The sequence below is a fragment of the Kryptolebias marmoratus genome, linkage group LG5 (genome assembly GCF_001649575.2).
Source record: "Kryptolebias marmoratus isolate JLee-2015 linkage group LG5, ASM164957v2, whole genome shotgun sequence".
NCBI lineage: Eukaryota > Metazoa > Chordata > Actinopteri > Cyprinodontiformes > Rivulidae > Kryptolebias > Kryptolebias marmoratus.
In genome coordinates this window covers 15316850-15343928 of record NC_051434.1, presented here as the reverse complement: position 1 = coordinate 15343928, position 27079 = coordinate 15316850, and the positions used below count along the sequence as shown (strand labels likewise).

At 37.5% G+C, this 27079-nt stretch overlaps 1 protein-coding gene across 2 annotated transcripts in view; it reads left to right on the top strand.

The window, feature by feature from the left end:
- The window catches only part of csmd2 (CUB and Sushi multiple domains 2), a 167204-nt gene extending 140573 nt beyond the window's left edge, over positions 1-26631 (top strand). The window contains exons 47-67 of one of the 2 annotated variants that reach the window (XM_037975734.1): positions 494-688; positions 866-1039; positions 1128-1301; positions 1790-1963; positions 4307-4495; positions 4652-4825; positions 6157-6339; positions 8560-8736; positions 11514-11693; positions 11786-11959; positions 12147-12320; positions 12905-12978; positions 13516-13627; positions 13902-14081; positions 16566-16640; positions 16747-16908; positions 17967-18079; positions 18679-18766; positions 20794-20926; positions 21396-21573; positions 21928-26631. In XM_037975734.1, coding sequence (XP_037831662.1) covers positions 494-688; positions 866-1039; positions 1128-1301; positions 1790-1963; positions 4307-4495; positions 4652-4825; positions 6157-6339; positions 8560-8736; positions 11514-11693; positions 11786-11959; positions 12147-12320; positions 12905-12978; positions 13516-13627; positions 13902-14081; positions 16566-16640; positions 16747-16908; positions 17967-18079; positions 18679-18766; positions 20794-20926; positions 21396-21555 — 3065 coding nt within the window. In that variant the 3' untranslated portion in view covers positions 21556-21573; positions 21928-26631. Of the gene's footprint in view, positions 1-493; positions 689-865; positions 1040-1127; positions 1302-1789; positions 1964-4306; positions 4496-4651; positions 4826-6156; positions 6340-8559; positions 8737-11513; positions 11694-11785; positions 12113-12146; positions 12321-12904; positions 12979-13515; positions 13628-13901; positions 14082-16565; positions 16641-16746; positions 16909-17966; positions 18080-18678; positions 18767-20793; positions 20927-21395; positions 21574-21927 lie in introns of those variants that run through there. The other variant, XM_017421301.3, reaches the window with a different exon arrangement.
- Positions 26632-27079: the final 448 nt, after the last annotated feature.

Here is a 27079-nt window from a genome sequence, read left to right as displayed (position 1 = left end):
GAATACAAGGGCTTCGACACAATATGCAAATCATTATCATGTCCTAAAAATAAAAAGGGAGAATACCCCCCCCCCCCCCCCAAAAAAAACCCCCAAAAAACCTTCAAATTCAAGCTCAAATGGGGAAGCAAATCACTAATGAGGAACATGTAGGTAGGGCGACAGGGTGGGAATGTATGGCTTTCAAAAAATACGCTGGTCACAAGTTTTTATTGATGACATGACTTGGTGGAAAAAGAAGGTGATACATGTTGAATATGTACTTTCAAAGCAATTTGTTTTAAATGTAAATACTTACAAATTCAGTCAAGTCTATACTGTAAATAAATTAATTACAATTGCTTTGGCTAACTGCTAAAAAACAAACATTGATTCTCATTGTTCAAATACTTCTGGTTACCAGATCAAAATGTATGCAAAATTAAAATTGCATAGCATCACATACAGTCCCACATAATCATTTTTACTCTAATAATGACTTTTTCCTTTACAGCGGTTACCTGCCCTGACATTGGCCACTCTGCTGTAGAACATGGAAGATGGAGGCTCATCTATGGAACTCAAAACCAATATGATGCTATAATGATGCTCATATGTGACCCAGGCTATTACTACAGGGGTCAAAGGATCATTCGTTGCCAGACCAACGGAACATGGAACTACCCAGATCCTCGCCCAGTCTGTGATAGTCAGTTGAATTGTTTTCCCCCTCTGTTACTCAATCCAGCTGAATAATTTGAGCTAAAATGTTGATAAAATGATGAAAAATGCACACATTTATTTACACTTCATATAAAACTCCTCTAACTAAAACAAGGTGAACATTAAACTATTTTGTGTATTTGTTCATGTTCCATTATTTTAGTCATATCCTGTGGAGACCTTGGGACTCCACCCAATGGGGACAAGATCGGGACATTAACTGTGTATGGAGCCACTGCCATTTTTTCCTGCAACACAGGGTACACTCTGGTGGGATCTAGGGTACGGGAGTGTATGTCCAATGGGCTTTGGAGTGGAACTCAAGTTCAATGCCTAGGTGAGACCCTTGGCCAAAACTATTCTTAAAACTTCAAAATTTCTTGACTTTTAGTTTATAAACCATGACATGTTTTTCCTTCTTACAGCTGGCCATTGTGGAACTCCAGAACCAATAGTAAATGGCCAAATAATTGGAGAGAACTATAACTATCGAGGTAGCGTTGTGTACCAATGTAATCCAGGGTTTCGCCTTATTGGGGTGTCAGTACGAATCTGTGAACAGGATCACCGCTGGTCGGGACGTACCCCTGTCTGTGTTCGTAAGTTTCCTCAGCAGACATTTATTTATAAAGATTTAGGCTGTACTTTGATTCTACAGAATGGTGCTTTGCTAATGTATTGTTAATAGTGTTACTTAAGTGAAACTTAATTGCACAAGTTTCTCCAAATGAATTTGAGAAAATATCTACCAGATATAAGGCTTTGGCCCTCAAATATTAATCATTATGAATAACTGATTAGAAATGCTTTTATAAAATCTTGCAAACCCTTAATGGTTGAATTTTCTTCTAAATATTTTATTGTGATCATCTGCTTCAAGTCAAATAATAAAAAGAATAATTTCCCATTGATTAAAATAAATTGGTACAGTAGAGTCAGCTTCTATAGTACTCTAACTTTCAGTGTTTTTTAGTCTTTTTTTAAATCATCTTTATTCAAGCAGAAAATTATGTGACTTTATACATTTGATTCATTGAGTTGCTATATTGTTTAAAAATTAACTTTGTCTTGTCTTTGGTTCTCCCAGCCATCACATGTGGTCACCCTGGCAACCCTACCTTTGGTATGACCCAAGGAACCCAGTTCAACCTAAATGACGTTGTGCGTTTTGTCTGCAATACCGGGTACGTTCTGCAGGGGGCGGTTAAGTCTGTGTGCCAGGCAACTGGGCAGTGGAACAATGCCCTACCCAAGTGTGAAAGTGAGTGTCAAGAAGATGCCCAGTGCATGTATTTATTTTGCAGAATGGTATAGACAAAGGCAAATAAATTGAAAAAGAAGTACCACAAAGACTCAAGTTATTTCTCTGAATGATGCAGTGAGGAACTGCTTTAGCCAGATTCCTAAAATTTGTACTCATTTCAGCACATTTGCTAATGGCATTATGAGTCTCTTTTTGTATTTTGACCCATTTGTGTGGTAAGTAATAATTTACTGCCTGTGATGTACAAGGTCATATCTTCTGTGAACTAAATTGCAAGGAGAGTGGAAATATTACAGGCGTGTGTGGAGGGGGGGTGGCATAAATGTAAGCCTAAAAAAAGAGCATGGTTTCTTTAATTAACATGGTCTCAAACTCCAGGCTCACGGAAATTCCAGATAATATTTACAATTGATTATATTTCCTCTCAGCTTAACTACTTTTTTTTTATCCCCTCAGGCTCACCTGTGTGTCAGGGAAACAAATTTAGTTAATAACCATGAAGAGACAGCCAAAGACAATCACAGAATCCTTGAGGTTGTGTGAAAGACAGCAGCCCGTGGAGACCTGCATCATGGATTTTGCTCCGAATAAAAATTAGTCTGCTCTGCTTTGAATGAGCAAGGCAAAGACTTTTAATTTGCCAGTGTTTTTGCGACAAGCGATGTATCTCTGCACTCATGTCTGTGTCGAAGTTGTTTCCAACTGAAGGCTTTTTGACAGGCATAGAAAGGGGCTGCTCTCAAAGTCGGGCCCTAAATGTGACAAGGCAGTGACAGAACCAGCGACGGATTGACTTATGAGTTTGTTTTAAATGAGGAGGAAAAGGATTTGGAGTTTTTATATACTTTTATAAAAAAAAAGACAGAAAGGTTACAAGTCTCAGAGGCATCTTTTTTTTCAGTTATTAAAAAAAAGAAGAGTCTGTGTGGTTGCTGCATACATAAGCAGGAAAGATTTCCTCCAAGACATTTACTTTAAATCTCTCTGCTCTTGCAGTGACATCATATTAGCATCAGGCTTGTTTCAGTGCAGATGCTCTCAGGTGCATTTTATCTGAAGATTGTGTGTGTTTCTCGGCATGTGTGTGGACGAATGTGAGCATCTGTTTCGATACCCATTATCCTCTCTGTTGATGTGAAGACATAAGTAGCTTAAAAGTCTTTTTGTCAGTCGGATTTATTACATTAATTACGGCTATTGTGAGACATTTAGTGAAGTGTGTGTATATCTCTTTCTCTGAGCAGCAAAAAAGTGTTGTGATGACATCCTCTTCATCCATCTCACTCTCAGTTTCATCTAAAACAGCTTTTTTTTGAGTGAGGGAGGAAAAAAAGGAATATTAGCAGAAAGAAGAAAAAAGAGGTGGGTGTGGGAAATAAATCAACCAGACAAATATAGTTATCTCCACAGTCCAGATTTTGGACTGTCTGTAGGCTTTGTCAAAAACTCAAAGTTCATGAGAGCACATCAGTGCTATCATTTGCTAATAAATAATTTAAATGACCTCAGTTCTTATACCTTTCTCACCTTTGTGATTCTTTTTTTTTGCATCCTCTGTGTCACATTAGGCCACACAAGAGTTTATCAGGAGGTTGGTTATTTCAGGCAACCACTAGAACCCTTTCAAACTCGTGTTGCACGCACTCATTTGTTAAAAACTAAATTCCAAGCTTTGGAGGGTCTCTTGCTGAAGCAGCTCCACTGCTTCAAATACACTTTGTTGTGTTATTATGCAGTAAGTTGTAAATGATGGCACCACAGGTCAGTGCTCCTCTGGGAGGAATACATTATAATAGATATTTGGAAGGGGGAGTGATTAAGCAATGCTGACCAGCTTGGGAGCATAAAAATGAGCAAGCTTTTAGGCACATTAGCATACAGTGAATTCATTTTGGCTGGAGCAAAGACACATTTATAGAAGCGAGACTGGTGAGGCAAACTGGGATATAATGGCTCTGGGGGAACTCCAAGAGTGTTTTGGAAACCATTACTGCTTTGGCATCCTTGTATACATAAAGTTGTGATTAGAAATGTAGGCCCGACAGCAGCTGTTCAGTGAGGTAATAGTTCATGACTTGTATATGAGATAAACACGATAAATTGGCGTTGATAGTCGTTGGCTTAAACTCTGTAAGAATCCTTATTTATTCTGCACTATAAGGGCCTCTCCCTGACTATTTCCCTAAACTGACTGTCATTTGTGAGGTCTATATCTATCACCTTTATGTGCCACAACACCCAGCAGGAGACTTCCACTAATTATGCAAATGTTTATTTCCAGAGTGTTCAAGTTGCTAATGCAGTACATATTTTTTTTCCCTTTCTGTCATTGTTCCCTAGTTGTTAACTGCACAGAGCCAGGTCATGTAGAGAACAGCATCAGGCAGGTTTTGTCCAGCGGGCCTCATCGGTACAGTTTCCAGACCACTGTTTCATACCGCTGTAACCCAGGCTACTACCTGTTGGGGACCAGCTCAATCTCTTGCCAAGGGGACGGCACCTGGGACCGCTCTCTGCCTAAATGCCTCTGTAAGCAAACTCCACAAGACAAATAAAAAACAAACAAACAAACAAACACAATTTTTTTTGAAAACCTATACAGAATATGCATAGCAATGTAAAGCAGAGATTGATCACAGAAAATAGAAGTTATTCAGTCTGTTGACATTTGCTCTTATTGGACAGTGGTGCTGTGTGACCGCCCCAGCATGCCTCCCTACGCCCAGATCTCGGGTGACCGTCGAACGGTGGGCTCAGTCATTCGCTACAGCTGCATGGGGCAGCGTACTGTCATTGGCAACACCACACGAATGTGCCAGCTGGATGGGCAGTGGAGCGGCTCACCACCACACTGTTCTGGTATGACAAACCACACAGAGATGGGACTAGTCACCAAGAAGAACCATGGGTAGATGGGTTAAATCGGCTCTATGAAATAATATTTTTTACTTTACTGTTAGGATCAGCTTGTATCAAATTATTTTTAACCAAACAATAATCTTCTGTCATTTCTGCCTATAATTTGTTATGAATTACTAATAATGCCACATCCCATTAAATGTAATAATATCGCATACCTTTTACATAAATGCCCTCATAATGTCAGAGTAACAAAACAAGATTATATATACCCATAATGCAACAGTAACAAAACAAGAGTATATATAGCAACTATTGGGAGGATATGCACAAAGCAGGTGAACTAAAGACTGAATTTCTGGTCTGCTCCGCAGCCATCAAGGACAAAGAGAGCGTCCCCCATAAACCTGTTTTAATCTGCTCACATTACACGGAGGAACATCAGCACTGGGTTATGAAGCTGTTAAAAAACATTGGCCCCCATACTCCTTCTCCTCTAACAGTGATTTTCTTCAGAGCTGCAATGAGTTACACATACAGATGACTACAGGGAGGCCCATACGAGCAAATTCATGTTCAGAAAGAAGTGACAGAAAAGCAAATAAACACAGACAGCAGCAGGAATGGATAAAATAGCACACACACACAGGCACACAAGTTCTATGACAATATAATAACACTCTGAGAGTTTAATGTCATAATCCATAACTTTAATTTATATTCTGTGGGATTACTGGTGCTCTCCCAGCAGGCAATAAACACAACCTTTTCATAACGATTTGGTGGACTTTCTTAGAAATATGGTATTAAAATGATGGTGACTATTGCCTTGTATTATGAATAGCAAGCTCAGTACATACAGCACTGATTGTTTTCAATTAAGCAACTTCAATTGTTGAAAAAAGGTGCAACATTTATGTTACTGCTGTAAATAAAAAAGTTCTCTCTCTCTCTCTCTCTCTCTCTCTCTCTCTCTCTCTCTATATATATATATATATATATATATATATATATATATATATATATATATATATACATGCACACATAATAATTAAATAAATAGAAAGAAATTGTGTCTGAAGCTATTCACTAGTTTTAGAAAGAGAAAAATACCAAAAAAAAAACATTTTTAATAGATGTAACATGAAAGAATACATTATTACTATATTTATTTTCTAATTATGCAGAGCTAGCACCTTAAAAAAATAAATAAAAAATGCACATTTCAAATATTTTAAAATTTTGGTTTTAGTTCTAGTTCTTATTTATTTATTTTTTTCGCTACAAGTTTAATAAAGCATTTTTTTTCTTTTGTTTTGTTTCCTTTTTAGGAGAATCAAGAGGGTTGTGTGGAGATCCTGGTGTTCCAGTGCATGGTATCCGCCTTGGAGAGGAGTTTACTGTGAGCAGTGTTGTCCGCTTTAGCTGTGAGCCGGGTTATCTTCTGAAGGGTTCACCAGAAAGAACATGTCTTGCTAATGGGACGTGGCTGGGTACACAACCAGAATGTCATGGTAAGAATTCAGCAAAGATCAAAATTGTACAGATCTAATTACAGTTGTAATGGCTTGTTGTTGTTTTTTTGTAATTATTATATAAATAAACAAAAGACACAAGGACTGACAGCTGAAGAGAATTAGTTTGACAGTCACAAATTAGAGTTTCACATAATTCAAACAGTCTCAATCTGAATCTTTCTTCTAGAAGGATTACTATTCATAATCCTTTTATTTCTCTAATTATCTCTAAGGCAAATGCAGGATACAAAGTTACACAACAAGCAGAAATCATCTTAACAGATAAATATGATTTCATAACAATGTAGACATTCTAACTACAAGTACAGTAGTTTTCTCTGGGTCATTGTTACAAAACCACAGTAACATTTGAGATTTTCTACCTCTAAATAACCTCCATGTCATCATAACATAATGAATTGAGGAATTTAAAGGTTGTGTTCTGTGGTTTTGTTTGATTAAAAATAAGAAAGAGTTTTTTTTCTCCTTTTTTTATATATAAGAGCAGCTGCTCTTTTGTAGCATGTGCAGGTGAGTTAGTGTTTCAGAAGTGTCCAGCTGAAGACCCAGTGGATGATGGGAACACCACATATATTTCTTTGAGTTTTCTTTTTGGCACACAATGGACATTATTTTGGATAACACAGATATTATCTGATAATAGCCACAGCAGTGAAACACAGATGGAAGAGTTGGTTGTTCTGCCTGTTCACATGCTGAACTTGAGATCTCAAGTGACTCCTGATGACAAGTGAACAACTTGGACGGTAGCTCAATGGGCGTGGCAGTGTGTAGATGTAAATTGATGAATGGGGGACAAATTTAGAACAGACAACGTTTTAATTGTGTTTTCAAGTTGTTGAGCAAGACAGCGTGGAGGAAAAAAGCAATATTTCCTTTTTTCAAAGCTATAAAGTTTAAAAGTTTTGCCATTGCACAGCATTGCATTCATTTTTCTGCAGACTCATAGGATATTTGCTTTGCCACAAACATAAACTTGTCTCCCAGGCTGTATTCACTTGAGTTCTCAACACCCCCTCCACATACGCCTTACACCACACCTACCCCTCGCCTTACTCTGTGTGCGGCATGCTCCCTGGCTGAGGTTGCCCACCTGCTCCCAGTTGGCACACACTTCAAGGCCCAGGCTACATCTGGTCATTATGGGAGGGCGATGCCCACGGGGCTGTGATGGCCCAGGGCAAGCTGGAGACTGTAATGAACAGAACCATTGCTGGCGGCTGGACAGACACCAAGGGATTTTCTGAGCAAAGGATGTGTCCATCAAAGCAGAGTTACTCACGAAGTAGGACGCACAGGAGCACGAGGGCGGTGATAGTGGGCAGATAAAAAAAAATAGAATGAAGGCAAAAACAAACCAAGTGGGGAATCATTTCAAACAAGTAGTGTTGAAGAAAAACAACTTTTAGAATATTTATATAGAATAAGTCATTTCAAATGAATGGCAGTGGGAAACTTGTCAATACATAAATGCTGATCAAAGTAACCTAGTAACCTGGAAATACTCAAATGAAGAAGATACATTTTATTGACAGTTGATTATCATTTGTGGACAGCTGACTAAATGTTATACATGAAGATGTTAATTTTGGATATAACTTTTTTTTCTCCTGCCGCTAAAAGGCTAATGATAGGTGATAATGTTTTTGCCCGTGTGCATGTATTTGTGTGTCTGTCTCTCTGTTACCGAAATATTTCATCACTGAACATATTTTATTGAAACTTGCAGAAATTAATAATTGGGTGTGCATTTACAACTGGTTGACATTTGAAAGTAACATAATTCAAGATGGCTGCCACAGCCAACAAACTTTATAAGAAAATACAAAAAATATATATATATTTTTTCAAGGTTTGATTAAAACAACTGCAACTCCATCAATACTCACTATAAGATGGTCTTGGTCTGAATCAAAGGTAGTGGGAGATATGCATTCCTTCACTGAATTCTAGGCCTTTAATTAGCTAGAGTTTTTAGGCTTTTGGATGGTAGAAGAGTTCAATAAAAATAAACACACTAAGGAAGACTTGGATGCCAAAGTCTGCTACTGAACTTTGGAAACAACCTTGCTTTTACATAATAATGTACTTTCATTTCTGATTGTATAGAATTTAGCATGTGATCAGCCCATAATTACTTTTTTTCTGACTTTCTTTTCTATTCTTTTTATTTGCTTCTCCTTTGTTACATTGTAGTAATTTCTTGTGGAAACCCTGGAACTCCACGGAATGCCCAGATCCTGATCCATGATGGCCTAACTTTTTCCAGATCCATCACTTACAGTTGCAGGGAGGGCTACTACTCTACTGGGCTGCTGACCCGACACTGCACTGTAAATGGCACCTGGACGGGCAACATGCCAGAATGCTCAGGTAATTAAATACCTCTAACAGAGGAATGACCACAGTGAACCTCTCTCTTTTTGCTTCTACATGTTGTGCCCCCTCCCCACCCACACAAGATGATAAAATTCAAGAATTCTTAAATACCTTCCGGTAGAAGTACCACTGAGATACAGTACCATTAGGCTTTTGGCGCACATGTTGTTTATACCTCTGGTCATTGAAGACATTTTTACTGGACGGAGTGAGCCTCTCTACATCACTCCCACTGCCTTTCCAACTGTTGCATCTTTACACAAGTATGTAGATGTACTTAGGGTACAAGTTATACTACATAAGCACAGCATTGTTTAAAAGATTGTACAGTCTCAGAACTGGTTTGTTCTCATAAGAATAAAAAAACACCACGGAGCTCATACCAGTTGTCTCTTTCAGTAAGTTTTGAGCCTCCCTCTGGTGGATAAATTTCTGTAAAGACCACAGGGCTGTTTATCCACACAGATCAAAGTGTTTGTCTCTTTATCCCTGTTAACAGATGTCTTAATATCTCAAGTTTAGTTTGCAAATGCCGCTTTAAACAACAGTCAGTGTTTGTGAACGCACTTTCCAATGCCGAATGGCATTTCCCACAGCTGAGCTGTATTCATGAGTTCTACTAACAGGATTTATACACAGTGTTTTGAGCCGGATCTACAAACACCGGCTGGCAATATTGCAAGACCAGACAATTGTGGAGAAAGTTGTGCACTGCTCCTGCATTCAGTTGTAAACATTAAATCTAAATGAAGTTTTTTTTTTTTTGTGGCATTGACTTGCAATAGCAATGTCTAGACATGGTAAAACTAACTGAAAGAAGATGAAATACTGACCTATTTTTTTCTGTTGCTTTAACTTCACACAAATGCTGAAGCTCAGTTTTTGTGTTTTATTAAACAAACTAATTGCTGTGGTCAGAAATTTTATTCAGGGTGGTCACAATATTAGTTGATCTGGTTGGTCTTCAAACCCTCTACCTCAGTTTACAATGTAAACACATCTTTAATTTTACTCAGTTAAAATTGGTGGTTCCATAGCACCGTGTTTCATGAGTATATTGTATATTGGTGCTTTAGCAATTGAAACAATCAAGCAAACAAACAAACAAAAAAAACAGCTCCTCATTAAGCATGAACTTTAAACCAGCACTGCCATGTTTAGTTAAAAAAAAAAATCAAACTTACGAATACTTACTTTTTATCCTGAAATTCTCCTCATCTGCAGAAAATGGCACTGATCCCTTAGACGAAATATGTCTTTAATGAAGGTTTGGTAATTTGACTCTGATATGGGTTTGAGATGTAACAGTGACATGCGGACCTGGACAGGTTAAGGAATGAGGTTTCCGACACAAATGAATCCAAAAACGGCAACTTTTGTTTGGTTTTCATTGTATTTTTCAAACGGTAATCAGTTCCAAACTAAACATAATTATTCTGAGGAACTCAGAAAGTGTGTATTTATTTATTTAATAATTTATTAAATTTGTCAAAAAACATGTAACCTATAAAGATTGGTGGACTCTAGTCAACACTTTCTTTACTGTCTTGTCTAAAATGACTTTTCCTTGTTAACGATAGTTACTGTTTATTTACAGCGAGTTGCTCATGTTCTCTGGTTGAGCAAAAAGAATTGGCTTCAAGTTGCGATCCATTCAAAGGACACAGCCAATATGTCTGAAAAAGACACACAGCTGCTGTTTAAAGCTACTGACCCCAGTAAAACAACGGTCAGTCAGGTTTTTGTTTCTGTTTTCTTCTCTCAGTGGAGAAAATAAAACTGTAACAAGAGCTTTTATGGATTTCAAATATCATACTTATAGATGATCATTTTCAAGAAATAAAAATAGATGACGTAGAAGCATCTTCAAAAAGAAAGGACCTTCCAGCAGAAGAAAAAACAAACAAACTGGGTAATTAATTATGGCAAAACAAAATAATTTCAAGACAAAGATAGTTCCTAGTCATACAAGTTTATGCATTCTTTGTCCTTTTCATTTCTAACTAAGTGTAGCTTAAATTTACACTTGCAGTAGTAGACATGTCACAAGTATAGTTTAAGTATATTGTTATGCAAGAAAAGCTAATGTGTGTTTATTTCAGCCCTGTAGGTATTGTTGCAGGGAACAGAATCCTAGAAAGGCATTGATTTTCTACTGAAATGATCTTAACAATAATGAAAAATGTAGGTGCTTGTTCAGTCATAAGGGTCACACTATACTGCTGAGAAGCTTACTTTCCTTGTCCCACTTAAGATTTTTGCTCAATTGTGTATGATGTACACATTTAACAATGCCTTACTGTCCCAAAGCAACTTAGGCACTGGTTGTTATGTGCCCTTTTACTTTTGAGACATTTACAGCAAAGCTGAGCTGCAATGCAGCTAACGCACACAGTGGACTTCTGTTGTTACTCCTTCACACTCTTTTCCCAACAGGATGTAGAAGTACACTCAAGGAAAATGTGGTTATTTTTGAAGCTCTATGGAGAGATCATACAGAAATATTAGTTTCAAGATTTATTACAAGTGCAAGTTTTTTTTTTTTTTTGAAACTCATATATTATGACAACGTACATTCTCCATTGTTTAGTATGTTCAAGCTTTCCTTTTATCTAAAGTATCAATGTAATTTACCATGTAAAACTTAGTGTCATAAAAAATTAAATCACATTTTTGAGACATAATTGGGTAACCAAATGTATCAAGAATGTGTTACTTAAGTGTAGAATTGTGTTTACTCAAGGTTTTCTTATCCCATTTTGTTTTGGCAGTAATTAACTGTGGAGATCCTGGGGTGCCCGCCAACGGGGTCAGGTTTGGGAGTGATTTCACTTACAACCACACAGTTAGTTTCCAGTGTTCTCCTGGGTATACCATGGACGCAGATAGGGCTTCTTCCCTCACATGCACAAAAGATCGGACTTGGAATGGCACAAAACCACTATGTAGAGGTATATTTGTCTTTGGATTATTAATAGAACAGTTTGTGTAAATATGGACAGATTTCCAATGAATCCAATATGCCTTTTTTGTGCTCTTGTAGCTATTGTTTGTGGTCCACCACCCCTCATTCCTAATGGACAGGTGGTTGGTACAGACTTCACATGGGGCTCAAGCATTAGCTACTCTTGTAACCAGGGCTACCAGCTGTCCCTGCCCACTGTGTTAACGTGTCAGGGCAATGGCAACTGGAGCGGAGAGAAACCACAGTGTTTCCGTAAGTATGGTCACACTGAAATACCCAGTTACCTTACACATCATGATTTGTCTCTACAACTGTCTAACCCAAATATGATGTATCTTACCCTCTGTAGAATCTAATTAGAACCTGACATGCGTTGTGGGTCACCTCATTTGTCTTTTTCCCCTTCCCTCCTTTTTCTTTTTTTAACACCTCTTTACAGCTGTGTTCTGTGGAGACCCTGGAATACCTGCTCAAGGGAGGAGGGAGGACCGCGGTTTCACCTATCTTTCTTCTGTCTCCTTCTCCTGCAACACTCCACTCGTCTTGGTTGGCTCAGCTAGGAGGTACTGCCAGTACGATGGCACGTGGAGCGGCACACAACCATCCTGCATAGGTCAGCTGCAGGCTTTTTTCTCCTTTTATACTAATTTTAGTTTATGTTGTGTGACATGTCCTGAAAATCAATCTGATATGGTGGTGGCACAGCACTCAAACCTGAAAATTAGGGATACGGACGCAATTGCAGATTTTTTTGTTTCCCCCTGTGATTGTTCTTTTTTACACCTCAAAATTAAAAAAAAATAAAATTAAAAAAAACTTGGAGGTCTGACAGCACTTCAGTTGTGTTTGTGTCCTGTGGTTAGAAATTTTTTTGTTTAGATCGTTCAAGGAAAAATCTTTCCTTGAAGTAATGTACAGTATATTGCATGTACAACTAAATGAAGATCATTTCAGATCTTTGTGAGGACGTCATACTACTGATATCACAGAAGTTCTTGCTTTATATGTCACTTAGGGATCAATAAGTATAAATTTGGAAAAATCTTTGTTGCATTTTTCTTTTCTTTTTTTTTACTTTGAACCAGTAAGACTTTCTTTTTTTAAAATATGTTTCTAAACCTTGTGTGCTGTGTTTTATGTCAGCATGGGCATGTTTAAAATTAAGATTAGTTACCAAAGGATTGTTGTTCGTTTCAGATCCCACTCACACTACCTGTGGAGATCCTGGCAGCCCTCTCTTTGGAAATCAGAACAACAGCCAAGGCTACCAGGTGTGGAAATGTTGTCACACAGAAAATAGGGTTCATATAGTGAAAAAAAAAACAATTAAATCTCAAAAGGGCATTTTTTTCTTTTACCTTTATGTAGCAACATGTCCTTCTGGCATGTTTTTTTTTATTTATTTATTTTTTGCCAGCGTGGACTAGCAAGAGTAAATCAGTTTATACTACTGTATTAATGGTATAGGGAAATGCATGAATGCTAAGTTTTACTTTTCTAAACATTTTACTGCATTAACCATGTTTTACATCATTTAATATCTGGACACAATGTGTATAAGGAACTTTTGAATGTACGACATTGACATTTTTTACACATACAATAGAATATCAACCTTTTATTATAAGTGAATAAATACCACATGTAGTAGTATTTTGGCATACAATTACAAAGTATTGAGTCTATTCAAAGATAAAGCAGCTATAAATTTAAAGAAAATGTTAAATGCATTGTATCTTTCTACTCTGTGCAAAACTAGTCCTTTATGGATAATTTTCAGCCCTCATCCTGTTTGTGTTTTATTACAGATTGGCAGCACCGTGTTCTTCAACTGCAGAAAAGGTTACTTACTGCAGGGCTCCATTTCTCGCACATGTCTGCCCAACCTCACCTGGAGTGGATTTCAACCTGAGTGCATTGGTAAGAACATGCTGTACTCTTACCGAAATTAACTCTTACAAACACATATGTAGTTGGCTTGAAAATGCGAGAATGCATTAAAGTTAGCATTACTCAAAACTTGACACCTACATTTTTCATGCACTCCCTAACTCCATCTTGCCTGTGTATTTCTGGACCTGTCATGCATCTTTCTGCTCTTTATGTTTTTTGTTCCTTCTCATTTCATCATGTTTCCTTTTTATTTCCATTTATTTATTTTTGGTCCCATGAATCCTTATCCTTCTCTCTGCAGCCCACCACTGCAGTCAGCCAGAGCTGCCAGCCCAGTCTGACGTGAGAGCCATCGAACTGCCGTCTCTTGGCTACACACTGATCTATACATGTCAGCCTGGCTTCTACTTGGCCGGAGGATCAGAACACAGAACCTGCAGGTCTGATGGGAGCTGGTCAGGGAAACCACCACTGTGTGCAGGTATAAACAAAGTTACCTTTCATCTCTTGGGAATGGAAGCATATTATGTGTTAAAAATCTGCAGTCATTTCACACAGCAACATATATATATATATATATATATATATATATATATATATATATATATATATATATATATAATATGTACTTTTCTCTATAAAAGGGCATACAATAAAAAAAAAACATCCTTTTCGGTGCATTGCAGTGGTGTATTTCTAATTTTAAAATATAAAAATGAAAAAGAAAATGTAAAATGGTTTATTTTTATCTTGCGATGCTTTTAGACCATAGCTTATTATAGTTAATGAGAGTTCAGTCATTGTTCTTTAGGTGATGCAGATTCCAATGTGTTATGTTCCATTTGTTTTTTGTTGCTTCAAACTTTATCCCAACAATTAGCAGCAACAGTTTCCTCTGACCAGCTGCCCAGCACTTAAATAGAACCTCATTTACTCAGTGTATGCCTCCACTACCATGTATCTGAAGATCCTAACTACGATGAACCAGAATTTAACAGCATTTATTCCCCATGCATCAAATCCCCACTGTGTTACACAGAGTTTGGTTTGATAGTGAAAAAACAGCAGACAACAGTGATTACTTAGTTCCCCTTTGGTTCTGGCCTTGACAGAGGAATGAGTTCTGTTGACTGATGAAGTTGAGACAAAAGTATTTTGCAGCAGTGAGCAAAGGTATGTTTTTACAAATACAAAAGATCAGACGGTTTATCACAAGGCTCAATCGATCATGCTTTGTGGGCATATTTCTTTGATAGAGGAAAGAATGGATTCAGTTGCACTGAATCAAGAAGAAACTATTATGCTGTTTGTTAAACAAAAAGAAATGAAAAAGGGAGTTTTGCTGCAAAAACAAAAGAATGTTCAAATACCTCAAAAGCCACAAGATAAAATGTTTGCCAAATCTTCACAGTTCTCTGAATTAAACCAAACTCTCACTGTGTAGAGAGATCTCAAAGGAGCTGCACATGCAATACAGCTCAATAATCTCACAGAGACTGAAACGTTTTTACCGTTGGCAGCACAACGGATCAATGGTTAGCACTGTTGCCTCATAGCAAAAAGGCCCTGTGTTCAAACCCCAGGATGGACCCGGGGTCTTTCCGTGTGGAGTTTGCATGTTCTCCTCGTGTTTGCGTGGGTTGACAACGGGTGCTCCAGTTTCCTCCCACAGGCTAAAAACATGCATGTTGGGCTGCCTTCAGGCCCAGGCATCCCTTGAAAAACGAGATCTGTGATCTCAGTGGAACCTGCCTGATTAAATAAAGGTTAATAAATAATAAAAAGTTTGGTGACAATCCTCAATCAAAAACTTAAATCTCTGTCTGCAACACTTGCTGTAATGATTGCCAACATGTGGAAATACAGTATTTAATAAGGTTCTTTTTTTCTTTTTTTAATAAAACAAACCATCTTTATCACAATTGGAAAATGTTAACTCTTGGTTATTCTCAGACACATCACAGTTGTATGGTCCATCCATCATGCAGTCTGCTTGAAACATAGTTGTATACAGACAAAGATCTACAAGCCTTAAAACATTAACATGACCTTGATTAGACTAGTACTTCCTATTGATCAGTTAAGCAGATGCGCTTCCTACAAATGGCCAGACATTGTTAACAAGTTATAGCAGACTAATAGACAGCTATTAAGACCCCCAAAATCATTGACCTAAATACATAAAGACAAACCCCCCCCCCAAAAAAAAACAGACTAATCGACACACAATTATCTAGTTTAACAGAATACTAATGGCTGAGGAAGAGCAATGAAATAGAGGTGGATGGCCAAGTGATGGATTCTTTGTCAAGCTGTTGCTGAAATATACAAGGTGATAGGTATTTTTTTAGGCTGTGCCATTAGGAGTAAAGGCAAGGCATAGAATTGGCCTTTGCACATAGAGGACATTAACAGCGCCTGTGGGCGCAGTGATGGAAGGGCAGCTTCGAGGTCTGACAGCTAATAAAGCACAATACTGTAGAAAAATGTGTGTATGTTTTGTTTGTGTATCTATATAGCCTTATCTAATGTAGTTTTTGTACTCATAAAATACCATCAGTATATCTGTCTTTGTTTGGAGTTGTGTGTAAAGCTGTATTTGTGCAGTTTATATGGGTGGGTGTATGTTTACTACTGTGATGTAGCCCCATGTGAGCTGTAAGACATTATTAAAATGTCTCCATTGAAGCTGTGAATGTCTCTCCCTGATTCAGACCAAACTCTACAGGGAAAGCTTGGGACACTTTTTGACACGAGTCAAGTCCTGTCACAGGCAGCCTTCACTCCAGCCACCACAGGGGTTATTAGTTGTAGACAGGAGGTACAACTGTCCATACAGCTGTTATATTTGAAGAAAACATTAGGTCTTTTTGTTTCCCCCTATTGAATTATACATCATGCTTAGAGATTCTGCTTTTTTTTTTAAGGTATTCTTTGTGTTTTGTGTGTGTAATGTACTTTTCAGCTGATAATCGCCCAAGTGGAAAAAGCCCTGTGGGGACTGTTCAGGAGCCACCATCCAAGTTACCTGGTAAGAAAGGTACATATTTAATTAAACACATCCAGGTGTTCCTTATGAGGACAATTAAGATTTAAAGATTATAGTAATTCAATGCATTAGCATTCACATGTCCTCTGTCTTTCAGTCCCTGGTGGTGTGTTTGCCAAAAATTCACTCTGGAGGGGGTCCTATGAATACCTGGGAAAGAAGCAGCCAGCCATGCTGAGCATCACTGCCTTTGAACCCTTTAGCAACCGAGTTAATGGGACACTCATCGACCACAGTGGAGTTGAACTTAAACTGTCAGGTGGTTGCCCCCATATTTATAGACAGGGCCTTAAAACATGCAATTTGTAAGACTTCCTTTTTGAAAATCATCTCAGAGATCCCACTGTGTTCAGTTTTGTACAGACAACTATCTAAAACATTCAAGAGAGGCTCCTGGCTCCTGGCTCCTGCCAGAGGTAGATTACTGGTGTTGGAACAGTGCAGTTCACTTTTTTTTTGACACAATCACTCCCCAGGTGTGAACATAAAGAGACAAATCTGAGACATTAGGAGCCAAGACACTTGAGTCCTCTTCCCCTGGATACCATCAGTCTTCATCACGAAGTAGAAAAACTGATTTTAGTAGCTATAAGATATAGAAAAAACAAAAACAAACAAAAAAAAGATGTTAATGGTAGGTTTAGATTGTTTACATATTAACAATAAAAAAGTTAAACTATTGTAACATGAAGCAACAATATTTTTTATATTTAACTGATCTTTAAGATGTTCCTCAATTGGCTTAGAAAACACTGCTGCCATTGTGCCATACATAAAAAAAAACATTTTAAATGACCACATTGTGTTAATTTTTGTTGCCTTTTCTGGTGTTAAACACTTAAAGGCTTGTTATTGTCACATTTCATGACTGAACGAGGACTCTTAGTTGGCCTTAAACAAGCAGAAAGAAGTTGATTTTTTTTTTAATACACAACACCTTCCTTAAGAAACAAAGGCAAAAAGACTGCAGAGGCAATTATTCTAACAGCATAAAATTCAGAACATAAAAATGTCAGAAACTGAACTTAATTAGGCACCGCCGAGGCAAACAATGACAACCTAGGTGCCAAGGATTATATACTGGAAGTAATGACCTAATACAATGCACTGTGACATTCAGAGAGAGAAACCTAGTGTGATTCAAGAGTAGAAGTAAATACAGAAATAAAGCAAGGACACAGTAATTTCAAAATAAAACGGGAAGTAAAAATAACTACAATATTGAACATGGAAATAGGACAAATACTAACATAAGCAGAATACAGAAACACTAAAGGTGGACGTTCCCAAATTGACGGTAAATGCTCTCTCCCGTAGGTACTTATAAGAGGGAGGAAGCCCAGCTGCTGCTACAGGTCCACCAGATCAGAGGGCCTGTGGAGATCTTTGTCAACAAGTTCAAAATAGACAACTGGGCTCTGGATGGACATGTAAGTACAAAGTTCAGAGTCAGATTCCTTCTTGCACCTTTCTTTGTACTGCAAAGATGTTGCATCACACACAACTCGTCTTCATGGTGAAATACACACAAGCATCCATACACACTAACCTTGTCACTCTAGGGAGATGAAGGGCCCACAGAGAGATTTCTCTTTAATTAAAATGTCAGTTAAATCATTGCTTGGTAATCAGGACTCGACAGATGCCGTCACTCCTCTTTACCATATTACCCCCAACCCCAGGCATCTCAAATGCACACAATCCTGATTTAATTAAAATAAAGCAGGTCAAAGTACATGTGATTGTGTGTTACCGCATTTCTGCTTTTATGTGCCGTTTTACAAGACGTGCATGTGAGTATTTTAAGGGTGTCTTGTGCAAATTGGAGTGTTCCTCTTGCGTGGCAGTGTGTATTTGTTTGTCATCTTTAGCTGAAAAACGTTGCAGGAAATGTCAGCTGTAAGAGTACCTCTCAGCTCTTTTTGACATGATACTTCCTTTTCTGCATGCACCAACTGCTGACACTTTGATGATACACCCCTTGATGTGACACACAAAATGTTTCTTCTCCATTGCTCTCTCTCTGTAGGTGTCCTACATCTCTTCATCCAACTCCTTTGTGTACCAGGGATTTGTCAGAGGAAAAGGCTTTGGACAATTTGGTCTCCAGAGATTGGGTAAGTGAACTCTCCTCTTGGTTATGATGGCCCATGAATCCGTGATCTCCATGAAAAGACCCTGCCTGCAGTTACTACTGGTGATATTCTCAGTTGATGTTCATTCTCAGTTATCCAAGTCATAATATACATAGCAAGATAATTCAAACAAAACAGATATAATAATAATAATAATAATAATAATAACAATTCTATTAATACTACTACTAATAAAAATACCAATAATTATTATTATTGAAATTCTGTTGCATCGTAATAACCAAAGGGGGTGAATGTCAAGTCCAAGAGATTATTCTGTTAGGGAGATCCAGGCACTTGATTTGTCACCAGTGCAAAAATCCAACCTATAGATGGAACATAAATTATTGTTATCTCTCAGTCATATACAAGAGTCATATTTAGAAAGTTATCTAATACACTTTGAGTAGTCTTGTTGTACAATAAATTACTTGTTTGTATTTGAGTGTAAAACCAAACTAAATACACCTGTTCGGGTCTTGAAGGGAACAGGTCTATGAGGGAAACCCGGGCGTGCTTCTCCAGCAACACTTTCCAAGTCCTCCTGGGGGATCCCGAGGCATTTCCTGGTCTAAGAGAATAAATAATCCCTCCAGTGAATTCTGGGTCTACTCCAGGGTCTTCTCTTAGTGCAGTGGTTCCCAAAGATTTTCTTCTGCTCCCCCCCATGGATTACAATAAAATTATATATATATAAAACACATTTTACCATTTAGAAGGCAAGCATATTCAGTTCCAAGTATGGAGACCTAAATAAGTAAATATAGTCAACATTGCATTGGATATTTGATTATTAGAAAAGTAAACAAATTTGCACTACATCATGAATTACATATAGCAGTGCATTTAAAGTCAGTTTTAGTGTGTGTAGCACAAACATCATTTTAATTATTGTGAACAAATTTGTATCTACTGATATTTTTTCATAAATGCTGGAGAATGGTTGCTGATTTCATAGAATTCAGTGCAATTGCAAAGAGTATAAATATTAGCAGGACTTTGGAATTTGGCACAAAGGCACTTTGTGTTAACACAGATTAAGCATTTGTATGCACGGGGAAAGTGGATGTGAAAATCTGCTGTAATGAGAAAGGTGCTTGAGCAGCAGGTGCACCCTCCTATCACCCTGTTATTGCACACTGATTAAGCAAACAGCCCCATATTAATACAGAAGGCTGGGGCTGATGCCAGGGTATTTGTGTGTGTTTAAGCGTGTCTAAGAAACACCAGATGTGTGTGTGTGTGTGTGTGTGTGTGGAGGGTGGGTTAGACATCTTGGAAATAATCCTACTTAATTTGTCAACATTTCATGTTTTGTTTTAACTCGGTGGTGGTGTAAGTGCAAATTCAGTTTGTATGCGTGAATGTATTTGTGCATCTGTTAGCGTGTGGATGCTTGTGCAGCAGGGGGTAGATTGGCAAACATCACACAACCCCCTAATTGAATTCCTTCTTGTTTGTCACTCGTCCTTTATTGGAGCTTTTTGGCATTCTGTGGCAAACAGGTGGGCTGTCACTCCTCCACTGTTGCTTCTGCAGACGCACAACTCTGTAAATTAGATGACACATCTGAAATGAGTTAATAGCTGCCGGTCTTTGATGCCAGTAATTAAGAGTCATTGTTGGGATAATGGAATTTGACATTCCCCGAGGGTGAAATAAAATTAACACATGGTCATAAACTTTTAAAAAAATCAGTTTTAGCTACTTAGTCTATTGTGTGTAAATGGAACATTTGTACTAACCCTCTTCAACTGCTGCAAATTATTTCACTTAATTGTTTTTGTATATAATTGCCTAAATGTATCACCAGTTGTTTAGGCACTTGTATAACCTAAGACGGATCATTCACTTGTGGTAGTAGTTGAGTCATTTCCAACACATTCTCCAACTGTTCACAGATCATGTAGGATCTTTGTATACAACTCAAGATGGGAAGTTAAATACTGAAGTAATTCTGAGGCAACATTAAATTAATGGCTTCATGTTTTGTCCATTTTTCTCCCCAGAGAGTTTAGGTCAAGGCAGAGACAACCCAGGCTACAACTTTGCCTCCAACAGCAGTTCAGTGGCAGCTGCCATCCTAGTGCCTTTTATAGCCATGATCATTGCAGGCTTCGCTCTGTATCTCTATAAACACAGGTAAGGTATCTTTTACACTGCCACATCATGTGCATCCACGTTTCAGTTTAATTTTAATTTACTGTTTTAGGAAAAAAAGAGAAAAAACTTAGTTTTCTTGAAGGACACATTTGCATTCACCCTCAGAAACATTTCCTATTAATATTTTCAATCCAGTAAGACATATATTGACCTCAATATGAAAAAAATCCTTATCTGCGACATAGAGAGAGAGTCCTCTCCCCTGCCTGGAAAACTAACTAGTTTATTATAGTGAGACAGATTGAAGTAATAATGAGAGAGTAAAATTGTAATGCCCACAGTGGGGGGTGGGGGGATGCCAATTTGAATGGATTTTATAACTGTATAAATCACTAGAGCCAAATCCATATTCTGACACCTTTATCTGCTGCATAATGAATAAAGACCATTAGCCTCTCCTTATATAAATACAGCTCAAGTCTCATATTATTGAAACGTTTCATTTTAGAAGAAGACCCAAAGTTCCCTTCAATGGTTACGTGGGCCACGAGAACACTAATGGGCGGGCCACATTCGAGAACCCTATGTATGACCGTAACATCCAACCTACAGACATCATGGCCAACGAAACAGAGTTCACGGTCAGCACAGTGTGCACAGCTGTATAGCAACTGCTTCCTTCAGAGGTAATGAACAGTCTCACTCTGAATCTTTTACAATGATTTTTATTTATTTATTTTCTAAACATAAAACAGTCTGGTTGTTTCTTTCATAATGCCATTCCTGTTTTTGGCTTTCAAATTATTCCGTCTTACAAAGTTTATACTTTTTTGGAGCAAACATACTTTCAGAATATAACATTAATGCTGATGTCTTCTATGTTTTCTATTTCCTTCATTTTTTTAATCTCCAACTTTTTGGTTATAATTTTTCCTTCTCTGATCCACTTTTCTTCTGCTTTCTTGTGTTTCCTATGGCCACTTTTTTTATCCCCCAACTCATAATGTTTTTTTCAACCATTGTCTGGCTTCCTGATTCAGTTAGGGAAGGAAAGATGCACCACAACCTCCGCTGCCTGCCAACAGAGGGCATCTGTAGTTCCTCGAGCAGATGGCAAGACAAAGATTATTTTATTTGCCAAAATATCTTCAAGAAACATCATCAGTGGCAGAGGTCCTTACCTGCGGGAAACAAGACAAGAAACCATGCGAAGGCGACAACTTTATCAAAGCTTAACAAGAGAAATGCTTACTGTAACTTTACGTGGTTTCTTGATTATGTTCCATATTCTGAGGAAAAGTTTCCATCTGAACCTGCAGCCAGCAGGAAAACTGCTGGAGGCAAAGCTGTGATGACTTTTCTCACCGCCCTTCGCCTAAACCTAAAGGGAATTTTACGGTCAACTTTAAGTCATTAAACGTGTGTGTAGCTAACAGAGAACTTTGCAAGTTAACCATGTGGAGGACAACCACATGTGGGTGTGCGAGAGGCAGAGAGAAACAGTCTGGATGTTTAAGCTCATCCTTCATTGTGTTTTCCATTTCTTTTTTGTATTTTTTTTCTTACCCCTTTTTTTATATGCTCTTTGCTTTCCGAAACAAGTAATTGTAAAGATGTTTTTTTTTTCCTGACCCTCTGCTCCTGAAACTGCTGAAAGGTTTCATTGGAGGCCCCGAGTTTAAAAATTCAGTAGGTTTGAAGGCCATGTTGGAGACACACTTTATCATAACTTTCTGAGCTTGGCTTTTTTTTTTTTTTTAAAGCAATGATGAAATTTGCCCTCTGAGGAAGCTGTGTCCGAAGTGGGGGTTAGCACTTAGTGGGTGTGTAGAGAGAATATATGACTGAGACACAGTGTATGTGTGTGTATATTTCTGTACACATTTGTGGCTGCATATGCAGTAAACCACCAAATATTTTTTTATGTATTTTATGTTTAGGAAGCTGGGCTGAGGAGTATATATATATATGTCTATTTGAAGCTCTGAAAACCAGTAAATTCAAATCTCTGCACATAAAAATGACAATTCATAGATTCATTCAGCAAAAAAAAAACTATTTATGCTGTATCACTTTGTAGTTCTGTGTATTTTGTGTATAAGGATTCTGAAATGAAGAGTCAGACAAGAGACAATACTCTAGAGAAGAAGAAAACATTGACAAACTCAAAGTGTTGGCAGAATCTCTGATACACTTCCAAGAACGTAACTCTTTGGGATCACATTACATCTCAGATTTTTGTTTTCAGAACTCAGAGCAAAGCTGTAGCACCCACTCTCAACTCATTCTCTTAGGAAACTGGAAATCTGAAATTTGAGTCTTTACTTTAACCTTTTGCTTTAATCCCAAATCCACCTTCAAATGTTTCCTTCTGATTGATGGCAGATCGTAGCTATTTTTCTCTGCGATTTAAGAGCTGTAGCAGCTCCTTGCACCTGGCCCTAGGAAAACAAAGATCAGAGTGCAGTTATGTTCGAACTTCTTCAGATTGTTCCAATGAAGGCGTCTGAGTTTGAAGAATGGATGAGTCAGTGTTGTGCTCCCTCCGGATTACATTCAGGTCTTTTCCTTCAAGCTAACTTGTGACAGCTCCATCCGTTTAAAAGAGAATATTGTTTCTTTGTTTTGTTTTCACTCATCATAAAAATGTTGCAGCCTGCTTCCTCGGGGCTGTGACAGCAGGGGAGTCGCTGGCATACTGATTACTGCCATGCATTAAATTGGAAGTGATAAATATGATCTAGAAAAAAGTGTTTGTGTCTTTAATGCTAACACCAAGACAGCTCGGGAGTGAAGTACAGAAAATGTTGTTTTTAAAGTGCAACATAGGGGTGGAAATTTCATCAGATATATCTACCTTGGCTGGAGAATGATTTGTGATGGGATGAGAGGATTTAAAACATTAATGCTTTTGTGAGCTGTCTGAAGTGTGTGTAAAATGTGTACCAGAGGGCAAAAAAGTCCCTACTGGTTTTCAGACACCTTGCTTCCAGCTATTTACCACTTACTGAGCCCAGATCTGTGTGTCCTGATAATGCTGAATGGGGTGAATAGAGCTCAAATTTCACTGAAGCATCACCAGATCATTCAGTGAATCTATCACATACAGTTTGTTCAAACTCTGAAATCATTCAGCCATGATCATTTGGAGAAGACTTCCTCAATTAGTGTGTAATATTTGACTAAAAAGGCAAACAAGTAAGACATCCATACTAATTAGTGCATTCATGTAAAATGCTACACATACTCAGAATCCATAGTAAAAGAGTTCTGTTTTTTTTAATGAAGTCTTTAAAATCACCTAAAGCACATAATTTTTCCTAGAAATCAAGTCTCTCGAAACCCATCACCGCATTGTTCCTTCAATCATTTTCACTGTGATTCGGTAATTGCTTTCACAATTTTATTACTTTTAAAGCTCTCGTTTATCTCGACCGTACCGGTGGAATATTGCTTGCGCTGGTGTTGAACTGATGAAATAGGAAACGATTGAATTACCCTGGAGATTTCACGGGGAGACGAGCAGTTACACTCGCATAATCTTGAAGGCATTTGTTCCCCGAGTTCTCATAGTTTTGTGCAGCTGTTGCATGGTACATTTCATTTATTTTGACTCTGAAATTGCTCCCGAACATCTCAGCAGAAGTGATGGCTTCATTACATTTCATCTAGTTTCTTTAAGGCCACTTTAGAGTGGCCTTTCCTCTCCATTTATTTCTCCCTTGGCACCTTTTAACACAAGTTTCGCAACACTTTATTAAACCGAGTTGAGTATTGAACAAACAATCATGAGTACCGGATGCAAAGGATCATTAAATCTCCTACAAGAAACAGACTCGATTCAAACAAAAAACAAAACTACCAGTGGAACTCTTATCTACGACTGTTTTTGCTAACAAGGGCTCATGTAAGAAATTGAGAAATGGGCTTAAAAAAGGGCCAAGATATATATTTTTTCCTTTTTCTATAATTTTACCTCCTCCCATCTTCAATAAGCACTTTATGTTCATAATAGTGCCTTGACATAACCCTATGAAATCACAACTCAGCTTGAGATTTTTAATAATGGATCTCAAACATCATTTCCTCTCCAAATTCTGGGGTTATCAGAATTTATGTCAAATATCAGTAATTAGAGTAAGCCCCATGTTTTTTTCTATATAACTTAAGACAATAAAAACTACAGTAAGCAGTGACGTAAAATTTATAGTGTGAAACTAAGCTTAGGATAAAAAAAATTTGTATTAATGCTGTCTTTAATCCATTGTACTTATGATCCAGAACATGATGTACTTGTTTTAAAGCTTAAAAGCTGTCTTTTTAACAAAACAAACTTAAAAAAAAATGTCTACATTCAACCAACGTAAAAAAGTAAAATCCAATGATAAATTAGTTGTTCTGTGTTGACACTTCAATTTGTTTTGCTAGTTTGAAAAGTTTTTAATTGGAAACTATCTGCACGGTTAACTTAGAAAAAAAAAATAGAGTTCTGACTTAGTGGTAACTAAATTTTTGTTTTTTCTTCTTTCTCTCAACCCAACTTCTTGGCTCAGACACTTTTGAAAGAAAGTGCAGTGAAGATCAGTGAGTTGTGGATGGAGCTGAGCTACAACAGTTAGAACTGAGTCTTCCTTGATAGCAGCTGGCTACTCTCTCTCTCTCTGGTTCTCATTGCATATTTTAAAACATTCTGTTCATTCTGGTTCATTTTCGTTATCAGCCCCACACAGCTCTGAGTCTTCTCGCCCGCTCACCATCTCTTCCATAATATAACACAGCACACAGCTCTGGTCCTTTGAGTTCACCGAGTTTCCTCTCAGTCAGGGACGAGACCAAAAAGCTCCCCATTTCTTTCTGCAGCGAGAGCTCTCACTTTTCAGCACAGGCCACACTGCACATGTACCCAAAAAGCAAGCAATCCATCAGTTTGGCCGTGCGACACATTCTGCAGCAGCTATCATTTACAATCTCCCGTCTTTCACTGTCACCACTTATTGATGGATTCAAAAAGAGGAAGAAAAAAACAACAACAAAAAGAAAAAACACTTAAGCTGTGCAGTTTGCCTTCACTCTTCTGCTCATTTCAGTGCGTCCACTGGACTAAAGCACGAGGGAAAGGGAAAAACCAGGGAGATGAGGATAATTTTATTCCAGAAACAGCGTGAACTTGTAGATGTAATTTGTCAATTTTATAAAATCATTCCTCAAACACTGCTGAATGTATTTCATTTTACTGAGTGCATCAGATTTTAGCTATCTGTGTTCGGTCTGTATAAACCCTTGTTTACGCTTCAGTTTGTATGCTTTAACACCCAATATGTTGCTAGTACGTGTTGTTCATGAGATGAAGATGGAATATCAGATTTATTTAGAATAAAAAAAAAAATCAAGCAAAATACTTTTTTTCTTTTTTTGTATTAGAGACTTAACATTCCTGTTATTGTTTTTAGTCTTTTGTTCCCCCCCAGATGTTTCCAAATAGTTCGAGCATTTATGTGAGACTAAACTCATGATGCCTAAGTGAGATCAACATGGTTCTTGAATGCCTCAACAAATTAAGAAATAGGCAAAAGGCAAAGAATTTGTGTCTTGCTGCACTCCAAAAGAGTTTGTTGTAAAGAACTGGACAAACATGAACTTAAACAGAGCAACTACAGAGGGAAAGTGTCTCTAAGAGAATATGTTAACAACAACAACAAAAAAAAAAACACTAAAAACTTTTTTTGTACAGAGATATATTTTTATGAAAATACATTTGTAATATAAAAAAAGAGAAAATGGATTGACATATATGTAAATGATTTTCTTTTTTTCAATATTGTAGTACAAATGCTAGTGGGGAGTATATGAAAAATCTCTATATAAATATATATATAAATATATATATATATATATAATATAAATATATACAAAGAAAAATAGAAAAAATGCTTTTGTATTTGTAAAAAGATTGTACATAAAAGTTTACATACATACTGTACATATGTAAGACCCACCATGGCTTGTCTGCAATATATAAAATGTATTTTATCCGTCTGTATATGATGCTTTGCATTGTGTCTAAGCTTATTCTACTTTCTTGAACTTGAAACTTATTTTGAGAGTTTTTTGGAATAAAATATAAAACAAACTTTCCATCTGTGTCTTTTTGAATCCCTGTGTTTGTTTTATCGGGCAAACAGTCGATGCATC